The following is an 11,364-nucleotide window of genomic DNA, read 5'->3' as shown; positions in this document are numbered from 1 at the left end:
CACTCAAATAAGATGACTACTTCTGATAGATATTTTCCTCAAGCGTGTGCAGGATGGTTATCATGTTTTATGAGTTCATATGCCATGTAAGTAATGGTAATAGGTAAGTAGATTTTGGAACAACATTTTATTACCTACTGTCTTTTATGTTCCGTATGTACATTGTAAATATTAAACTAATTTATATACTCAAACGAAAGTAATAAAATGATTAAATTAAACATCTGCATACTACCAACTGTCAGATTTTCTAGTCTGATCAATAGGTACCTATACTGATTCGTATCGCCATCTTCAATATAACTTATAAAAGTTAAGCCACGAACGTCGTATTTTAGTTCAATATATACTAGTACGTATAGTGTATATATACATTTTAACCCATATGTGCCCAACACTTATATTTTTTCCCTAATTTTTGAGGTGACAACCTCATTCTGCTACTCATTTTAATGAGTAGTAGCGTGTTTTCAGCAGTGGGTCGAAAACGACCCTATGGGCATATATGGGTCGAAAACGACCCTATGGGCATATATGGGTTAGTACCGACAAGACCCAACTACATTGTATGAGCAGGTCACCTTCACATTAACTTTGATTATTCTCAAGTACCTAACTTTGTAAAATTAGTAGGCACGCAGGAAAATCTGTGTCTCGTTTTATAAGAAAAATAACCTGTTCCGTTTTCATGCAAAAGGTACCACAATGTCGCTTAAGCATAAGGATGTTCTAACAGATAATTCGTATAAAAATATGAGCAAATTCCGTCCTAATAATGAGCAACAATGTGGTATCTTTTAATTGAATACGCCACTTAGTTATTCTGGTCACGACTGAATGCTTCAATTTATATTCTTATCTTTCAAATGCAGGTTAAACGAAAAAATATATTTTGTTTATAAAAAATCTAACATTGACCTTGGGGAGAGTCATTGTTGAGGATTAATTCTCATATAAAAAGGCCGGAGGTAGTAAGTACTTCAATCTTCTTATGGTGTTGCAGGTAAGATGAGGTTTTATTTTTTGTAATCAACATAGTTAAGTGCATAATATTTTCAAGGCGTTAGCCGCGTTCGATTCCCGACTTTGCTACCGGTGGACTTGATAACTTTTTCTTTAGTTCACTTATTGATATAATTTAATAATTAACTAAAACAATCCTCTTCATGCACGAAAAAACTAGATTTAACTCATTTTATGATGTCCAAACATGTGTCGGCTACAGGGCGATTTTAACTGTAGAGATTGAGATATATTTTTATATAAATAAGGTGACGAACCCAATCATGGACAGTTTAAGAAAAAAATTCGCCAGTTTTTGATATTTCACTGATAAATGTAAAAATTCTACCGCCAAGCGTGTTAAATCTTGAATGTCCTATCCTTCTTCTACATTTCAAGCGTATTGCAGAATAGATACTCCTATTGGTTTCTTCATAGTTAACAAATTAAAACTAGGTGTTTTTTCTCCAATTATGGATGGCAGTTCTCCAGTAATGGATCCCCCATTATGGACAGTGAAATAAGTTTAAAATTTTACTTTTAAAGCCAACTGATACGCAATGAGTCAATTTTATACACCATAAATACAATTAGTTTGGGTTATTTTAACATAGGATTGTTTCTTGTAAATTTTGGTTTTGTAAATTGTTCCTTGTCCATCATAGGAGGTAGGCAGTTTTTCGGGTCCAGTAATGGACACTTGCAAAATAACATCATTTCTTTATATCTTTGGAGCAACAAACTATAGTATGTTTTATACCTTATCTCATGTTTAATGCAGTAAGTAAAACGCATTCAAGATTACACCGTGCGTTATTTTTTTATTATTTTATACATGAACTCATCTCTCTTAGCAACATTACTAAGAATTCGTCTTGATATTTTTTTCAGTAAACTGGTGAATTTTATCTTGTCTCCAAATCCTTCAGAAATAACCGAATTAATTGAAACTTCAAAATTAAACAGCTCTACAACTCTAGTTTATGGTACATAGCCGTCAGTTTTTAGAAACGTATTTTAGATACTTATTTTTAAGGATTTGTGTTTTTTTGTCCATAATGGCATCACCGTCCATTATGGGGTATTTTACCTTATCTGTGAATAAATCATAATGTTTATTTAAAGTCTCGGTATGTTTAAAACTACATTATATCAGGCTAAGATATATATTACCTGCTGAACAGGTGAGTTCTATCTTGGGCCCTGTCCTTTCTTTCCATCAGGTGTGAGTAGTGTCAATCGCCTATCAGTTTATCACAAAAAATATGTTCTAAAATATCTTGTAACATTTGTGTATGGAATATTTAAGACGATACGGTAGGGGTCAATTCTCCATACAAACGCTCTCGACTATTTCCTCCTGGTTTTTTAAGATAGAGCAATGATTTTTTCAACACAGATTGTTATTATTTTTATCTGTGTGGAACCGTTTTGATTTTTTTGATATTCTGCTTTTTAAATACTCTAGAGCCAATCAAAAATTTCCAAAAACGGTCTTTTTCATTGTGGCGCAAAAAAGGTGTGATACTCAAGATTGGTAACAATTAACCAAAAAAGCTAAACGGTCCGACATAGATTATTTCATTGTTATTCAGATTCTCAAATTTCGTTCCGATTGATTAAGTTTTGAAGGAGGAAAGAGTCGAGAGCGGAACCTCGATTTTAAAGATTTTTTTGAAATATCTTTTGACTGAGTTGTTCTTAACCCAGATAACCCTAAATGCAAAAATCTTACCCACGGATTTTTCGAGATATTTTGGTATATTGTCACTTACCCACTAGAAAAATAAAAAAAAAAAGAATCGGTGTGTTATGTGGGTGGACAATTAAACTAGTTAATAACACTTGTATATTTAACTAAAATTCCCAAGTTGAGAGGGGGGCTCCTTTCCATTTTAGCATTTTCGCTACCATATCCTCTTAATCATAAAATATATTGTTTACTCGTACGTACTACTGCCGGCATAGCCGAAATGACAATCGTTGACGCTAAACGCCGATCGAAATGCAGTCTGTCTCTATCTAACTAATACGGAAGAGCAATAGAGATAGCTAGCTACGATAACGATATTATTGCATTTCACTACGTACCCTGATTTACTGAATCGTAATCACCGGCTTTTTTTATCACCTGCTTTATCTTTTGTCAAGCTTATTTGTTTACATAATACAAGTAACTCAGCGGAATATAACTCAGTTAACGACGAAGATAACAGGGTTAAAGTTCACCACTTTCACGTATAGTTACTTCATAACTGCAGTATTGTTACTCGTACTTAGTAGTCTTTTGGTTTTGGACGAGACACTAACATTTCTTCAATTTTGACAAAAAAGGTTAGATATTTTACATTACTTATTTTGTTATAAAAATACTGAAAGTAAGTGAGTAGTTTCAATGTTTACGATTTATATTTTTGAAACAAAAAATCATTTGTAGGTACATTTCTTGACTAGGTTCTCAATTCGTATTAAATATTTCCGTTGCAGATATTTTGTAGCTTATTTAAGCCCACTTACACTCATGGTTAGTGGGCTGTCATCTGTCAAATTCCATATAAAATGGTGGGTAACCCTCGGGTTAACCCTCCATTTTCGTTAGTGCATGTGGCCCTTACTGAATACTGTTTTTACCCGATGTCATGCTACGTTATTTTTAATTGTGCTTTTTAGTTCTGGGATTTTTTATTTCAAGTTTAAATTAAAATTGTTATTGATTGCCTTAAACCTAAAAATCCATAAGTAAGTTTTCTGTAATACTTTAATCTGATATCAGATATAGTGTGCTTCCATAGACCATTTTAATGTCCGTACAATTACAGTAAATACATACATGAGGGTAAAATTAAAGAAAAAATATTTTTCATGTATGCATAAGTGCAATGTGCTTATGAACGTCAAATAAAGCTATACCGGCTACAGATGTAGTACGAAAAGATTTGCCTTCGTATTGTCCCGGAAACGTACTGAACGTGTCATGCTATGTCAATCAGTCTCAGTACAAGAGGTACTAACATTGACTGAACTAGCATGACAAATACGAACGTTTCCGGAAAAATACGAAGGAAACCCTTTTCGCACTACATCTGTATATCCTTACGCCATGACTTCCTTGAGAAGATGTCATTCTCCCATCGTTTGAAACATCATCCTATGGGACCGGCAAAAATACAGTGTAGTTTTATCATGTGTTCTCGGCGATCTTTAACAAAGTGGTTCAATAGAAACACGAATTGTCTCACTTTAACAGAAATAAATTGCTTGACAATAATCAATTTGGTTTTACCAGAGGTCGTTCAACTACTGATGCCGGTGTGGTACTTCTAAAACACATCTTTGACGCCTGGGAAAGAGCTCAAGATGCTGTTGGAATTTTCTGTGATCTATCAAAGGCCTTTGATTGCGTTGATCACGAGAATTTAAAGAGAAAATTGAGCCACTATGGGGTTAAAGCTGCTGCCCTTGACCTTGTTTCATCGTACCTTTCCGACAGAACTCAGCGAGTTGTTATCAATGGGACTCAATCAGCAGGTTCACCGGTAGCACTTGGAGTGCCTCAAGGTTCAATTCTTGGTCCCTTCCTGTTCTTAGTATACATTAATGATCTACCGAAACTAGTGCAAGATAAACATGATATAGTGTTATTTGCTGACGACACTTCTCTTATATTCAAAGTTGACAGAAAGGAAAGCAGCTTCGATAACATCAACGATGCACTGTCTAGCATAACAGACTGGTTTACGGCGAATAACTTACTTCTAAACGCCAAGAAAACCAAGTGCATCAGATTTGCGCTTCCGAACGTTAAGCAGGTAAATAACAGTAAGATCCAAATGAAAGGTGAAACGCTGGAATTTGAAGATCGAACGGTTTTCCTTGGAGTCACTTTGGATTCAAAACTGCAATGGCATGCACATATAGCCACTTTAGCTGGCAAACTTAGTTCTGCAGCTTACGCAGTAAGGCGAATCAGACAACTAACAAACGTAGAGACGGCCAGGCTGGTATACTTTAGCTACTTCCACAGTGTTATGTCATATGGGATCCTGTTATGGGGAAAAGCTGCAGACATTCAGGCTATTTTTGTGCTGCAAAAACGAGCAGTCCGTTCAATCTACGGATTGGGCGGTCGAGCATCTTTAAGAGAAAAATTCAAAGAGGTGAACATTCTTACCGTTGCCTCTCAATACATATACGAAAATATTATGTATGTTCGGAAAAATATCCACGAATTCAAGCTTAACAGTGACATCCATAACTATAACACAAGGAACAAACATAAACTTGCTGTGACCGCCCACCGTCTCCGTAAGGTTGGTACGTCTTTCGTCGGGAACTGTACACGTTTTTATAACAAAGTACCAACCGATATAGTGGATTTGCCATTTGACAAATTTAAGGCACGCATTAAGCGTTTGTTGTTATGTAAGGCGTACTACACTGTGAAGGATTTTATAGATGATAGGGATGCCTTTAAGGTGGTTGCTTGTCAATAGATGAATGAAGTCGTATATATTTTTTCATTTTCTCTGCATTGTGTAATTAAGCATACTAGTGTTCAATTGACGTATGAGAACATATTCTCGTCTGATTATATTGTTTTTATTTAAGTTTAGTTGTGGACACTTGGAGACCTTATACATCTCCAAGATTATGTGTTTAATGTTTAATGTTTATCTTACTTTAATTTTATTGTATAAATCTATATTTCCTTCCTTTGTAACATACGAGCACAGAATATAGTGTCTTACAGCTATGTTTTATTATTTGAATATTTAATTTAGCCTGGCAGCTTGAACATGTCATGCACACTTAAAAGTCTTTGCTGCGGTGGCGTCGTTGATCGGGTCGCCACCTTCCCGAATAAAGGTTGAGGGAGGCGATGGCTGAGATACGCGTCATACTCGTGAACGGGTGCCGTCTGTGAAGACCGGTCTGTTTAAGCTTACTGGGGCTGTTATAACTTAGTAACTTTAATTCTAATTTTTATTAAATTAGGACACTTTGTTCGGTTGTCGTTTGTTTCCTTTCTTTTAGTGAATATTTTAAATATATGATTTTGACTCATGGAGACCATATACATCTCTAAGGAGAATTAGATTAAGTAGATATACATTTTATTTTTAGTTGTGACATTTAGAGTCATTTGCACCTCTAAAGTAATTTTAGACTTTTTTTTTTTGTATTTGTACTTTTTATATTAAAATTTAGTGTAGTTCTTGGTTGTAATTCGACATTTAGAGACCTTCTACATCTCTAATTAATTGTATAGAGTTAACTTTAGTTAGAACTTAGAATTAGTATATAATAGTATCAATTGTAATTTCAACTCAATTTTAAATATTTTTTTAAATACCTATGTACATGTGACGTGTAAAAGTGCCCCTGTGGCCTATTTGCTGAATAAATTATTTTGATTTTGATTTTGATTTTTGATTTGAATAGCTACATCACACCTCGGACACTAGCGATCAAATTATATGAAAGAGGCGCGTTCTCAAACACACAGTCTAAGCTCGTGTAGGTGAACGCGTACCGTATTCGTATATTTCGTATGAGTGAGGTATGACAGGTCAACTGGTTGCGTTTTTGACAGGCGGTTAACTGTGAGGTAACCGAGAACGGGTGAGGGGCACTTTCAGCGGGGAGCGGGAGTGGCCATACTGTACTATAGTACTCTTTATTATACTGTGGCTACATATTAAGTACCTAAATGTTTATTTCCAGCTATTCAGAATGAAGTTCTTCATCGCTCTTGCTACCCTGGTAGTCCTGGCCACTGGCCAAGACACCTACACCACTGAGAACGACGACCTGGACATCGACGCCCTTGTCAACAACCCGGAACAACTGAAGGCTTGGTTCAACTGCTTCGTGGACAAGAGCCCGTGTGACAAGGTCCAGGCCAACTTTAAAGGTAAGTTGTCGTAGGCGAATGTTGGAATGATTCTCTTCATCGCTCTTTCTACCCAGTAGTTATTAGCTAGGAAGGATACCTACACCACACTGTGGACATCGATGCGCTCGTCAACAATCCGGAAAAGCTGAATGCCTGGTTCAACTGCATTGTGGACAAAGGCCCGTGTATAAGATCAGAACTCCAGACCAACTTTAAAGGTAAGTTGTCGAAGGACAAAATGTTTGAATGATTCTCTTCATCGGTCTTGTTACCCTGGTAAGTTGTTAATACTGGCCATTTTGATTATGGAAAACATTTGTCTATGCCATAGTTTAAGCTTTTTAGGGTTCCGTAGTAGACCGCTAGGAAGTTATACTTTAAATTTCGCTCTGTAAGTACGTCCAGGGCTATACCATGACAGGTAACACTAAAAAGATGAATGTTTTCGTAATTAAAGAATAAAGGCTTATTCCGGCCCTCTTAATCTTTTAACTAATGAAAATCCCAAATATATAAAAACATCATGAAAGTAATGCTTTTTAGTAAGTCGCTCAAAATGTTGGATGAGGCGGTTATTATATTAGCATTATTTTGTCGGTTCGGGCAGGTTCTGATTAATCTTTGTCACGGTTTTGATCTGGTTTTGATGAGTCAAGCTACTCATGCTGATTAGTTGATAATGCAACTAGTCATGTGTGATGTGACGTGCGCAACATTCTCATCAAAGATTGTCAAGGTCGTGTCCAAAAATATCCATATCTTAACAAATAGCATAATTAAAGGAAACTTGCATACCTGAAGCGAATCAAAATGGTTTACTATGCATTTTCCTTGTACCTAATATATCAATGAGCGCCTATTTTTAACCCCCGACGCAAAAACCACGGGGTGCTATAAGTATGACGTGTCTGTCTGTCTGTCTGTGTGTGTGTATGTCTGTCTGTGTATGTGTGTGTCATCGTAGCTTCTGTAGCATTGTAGCTTTCGAACGAATGAACTGATTAAGATTTCATTTTTTGTTTGACAGCTGAAAGTGTTCTTAACCATGTTTGATTAAAATCGATCCACAATGTCGCAGGTTTTTTCAACATTTTAATTTTGTATCGTGGTTATTATACCTACTCACAACCTCATCTGAAATATATGTTTTTTGTTCGTCATTTTGTACTTCGTGATTTTTCAATAAGGTACAGCGGGGAAAATCTCGACTGGGGATCAATTGTAATCAATCCATTTCTTCCATCATTACACTATGAAGTTGAGTTATACATGTATCCACCGAATACGCCTACCATATATAACCGGTGCGGTGGACAGTTCGGACACTCTATTTAATAATGCAAACATTGTAAAACATGGAAAAAATGGACCAGTTACATTTGCCACCCCAGTCGAGATTTGCCCCGCTATACCTTATCAATTTAATTAAGTAAGTGCAACTTTAACGGCCCAGCCACGACATTGGTCTAAGCGCGACAGCGGCGAGCGGCGGCTATACATTGAAGCGAGACACAGCGATGGGACTTTTCATTCACACGTATGGCTGCCGCTCACCGCTGCCGCGCTTAGACCAATGTCGTGGCTGGGCCGTAAGCCTGCAACACATGACTAATTGCTATGATGCACAATCACATTAGGATAAACACGTTGGTCGTTTCCGTATACGGAGTAGGTTCACGTACAAGTGTAGAATGTTTATTATAATTATGGATGCCTGGACGACGCATTGAAGGTTGTTTAATGATGAATGGTGGTGAATTTGTGAATTAAACATTACACACGTAAGCGTGACTAAGGACTAAAACTCAGTAAATTTTAACAGATCATTCACTATCATTTATTTATTAAGTGAAATAATAAACACTATTCAGTTTTTTCCTTATTGGTACGAATAAAAAGTGCGACTTTTACCTGTGTAAAGTCGACTACAAAGAGATGTATCCACTTTTTCACCTTATTGCATTGTAATAAGGTGAAATAATGTATACATCTCTCTGTAGTCGCCTGTACCTAGCGGTGGCGTAGCGTGAAAATTTTCGTTGGTAAAGCCGGAGGGGGTTTCGGGATCTGTTTTGTATGGACTTCTACAGGCACTGGAGAATTTTATTAGGAAACCCGTAGGGAATCGAGTTGTATAGATGCTACGCCACTGGTACCTACCTACTTAATTCTATACAGTCAACTTACAATAATATTATGTTACTCAACGAAGTCAGCAAAAATAATTGAAACGATCTGTTTAAAAGAGCGCATCGCATCTTTCCGCCGCCTTCGTTATGTTATGTTGTTGCAAGACTTGCAAGTGACTGTACTTATGGGTTCCCTGCCTTCCATTTGACAACCTCTTGCAACACGAAGTTATATGTTTTCCTTCATTGCATTCACAAAATATTAATTAATCTTCTTATTTTTCAGCCGACATGCCCGAAGCCATACAGCAAGCTTGCACTAAATGCACGGAGGCACAGAAGGTGATCCTGAAGAAATTCCTCGCAAGCCTTAAGGAGAAGGCTCCCGCCGACTACGAGGTCTACAGACAGAAGTACGACCCAGAAAACAAGTATTTTGGACCGTTGGATAAGGCTCTTGCTTAAACGCTGACTCGATATGTCCCAATAATGTTACAGGTGTAATAAACGCGCGTTTTTAAAACCTTGTTCAATTAAATAAATACCTACTGTTTATTATTCAATAATGTCTGTTTTTTATAACTCCTCTTTTTTACACCTTTTCGGTTACTTACATCGAATTTGTAGTCTGTTTGACAAACTTGTAGTAATAGACGTAGTAAAACATTTTATTGCACAAAACAAAGTACATAAAGTACAGAGAATATAATAATTGTGTACAAAGACGAACTTATCCCTTTAAGGGATCTCTTTCAGCTAACCATTGATGAACTGAGACGGAAAAATAGGAAATGGTAGACAAACACGGCTATTTATTTTGTACTTTTCGCAAGTCCCATAAAAATTGGCTGCACCTATTACTATTGATTACATTTAATAGTGGCAAATTGATGTGCGTTCCCATTGAGGGTCCACGTTAGAATTTCGAGCTTTTGAACGTGTCAGTCTTTAGTAAAAGTTCTCACACGATTGTAAATTCAACCAGTAATTTGTAAAAGTACCTAGGCACTCAAAAGTATATTCGGTTAAAGGTGGACCCTCAGTCGTTCATGTCAGGTATCCATATTTCATAACCCACTTCAAATTTACAACTTCTGTAAATGACTACTCTTAGTAAAAGATTTGTAAAACTAATTTCATTAATTGTGACTCCTTTCTGCTAACTCAATACGAAAAAATGCCATGTAGAATGTGGTCCCTCAGTCGATCGCGATAAGTTCACATTAAGAGAGAACAATAGTATTATTTAAAATATAGGTGTGACTGAGAGTTAGTAAAAGTACTCGAATCATTGTAAATTCAAGCTTTAGTTTGTAAAAGGTGGTCCCTCAATTGAAACGTTTGTCATAAAAATAAATCAATTTACGAAACAATTGGTTGTTAAATAGACAATTGCTATAGTCTACTCGTTAGTAATAAATATTTACTAACTGTTGCTCCTCGATCAGTAAAAACAAATGTACCGTTTTACTTAAAATAATAATCAAATGCCTGCGAAGAAATACTACAGGTCAGATGACCACACATTATAATTTTGATGGATAATGAAATAATCACAATTTAATGTCACAATTTTAGTTTTTTTCAACATATTTTTTTTCCATTGCTGTACTCTTTTTTGTGTTATGGTAATAAACGTATTTTTTTTTTCCAAGAGTGGCACTGAAACTTGAGTAGTTAATGTGCTCTGCCCACCCCTTTATGGGATATAGGCGTGATTGTATGTATGTATGTATGTAATTAAATAATCGCACATTACGTCATTACGGGAAAGAAGGATTTACAGGCTGAGTAGGTGTATCCGGCTACTATTATTTAATTATCCTACAGATTCCTAATGTGTGGTCACCTGGTCCGTAGTATTCCTTCGTAGGCGTTTGATTATTATTTTAAGTAAAACGATACATTTGTCTTTACTGATCGATGGAGCAATAGTTAGTAAATATTTTTTACTAACGAATAGACTATAGCAATTGCCTATTTAACAACCAAATGTTACGTAAATTGATTTATTTTTATGACAATCGTTTCAATTGAGGGACCACCTTTAATCGATTGAAACTTTTGTATGGCATCTTTTACAAACTAAAGCTTGAATTTACAATGATTCAAGTACTTTTACTAACTCTCAGTCACACCTATATTTTAAATAATACTATTGTTATCTCTTAAAGTGAACTTATCGCGATCGATTAAGGGACCACATTCTACATGCCATTTTTTCGTATTGAGTTAGCAGAAAGGAGTCACAATTAATGAAATTAGTTTTACAAATCTTTTACTAAGAGTAGTTACAGAAGTTGTAAATTTGAAGTAGATTATGAAATATGGATACCT

At 35.8% G+C, this 11,364-nt stretch overlaps 1 protein-coding gene across 2 annotated transcripts; it reads left to right on the top strand.

The window, feature by feature from the left end:
* The first annotated feature begins 976 nt into the window (after positions 1-976).
* LOC125234790 (ejaculatory bulb-specific protein 3-like) lies at positions 977-9,590 on the top strand. 2 transcript variants are annotated; one of them, XM_048141190.1, is made up of 3 exons: positions 977-1,003; positions 6,727-6,916; positions 9,314-9,590. In XM_048141190.1, the coding sequence occupies exons 1-3, from the start codon at positions 992-994 to the stop codon at positions 9,490-9,492; spliced, it is 381 nt and encodes a 126-aa protein (XP_047997147.1). In that variant the 5' UTR covers positions 977-991; the 3' UTR covers positions 9,493-9,590. The 2 variants fall into 2 exon arrangements, with proteins under 2 accessions (XP_047997147.1, XP_047997148.1); XM_048141191.1 differs by lacking the exon at positions 977-1,003 and adding an exon at positions 3,317-3,335 and having other exon boundaries at positions 6,725-6,916.
* Positions 9,591-11,364: the final 1,774 nt, after the last annotated feature.

Source organism: Leguminivora glycinivorella, chromosome 16 (genome assembly GCF_023078275.1).
Source record: "Leguminivora glycinivorella isolate SPB_JAAS2020 chromosome 16, LegGlyc_1.1, whole genome shotgun sequence".
Taxonomy (NCBI): Eukaryota; Metazoa; Arthropoda; class Insecta; order Lepidoptera; family Tortricidae; genus Leguminivora; species Leguminivora glycinivorella.
This window is presented reverse-complemented; position numbering and strand designations above follow the sequence as displayed.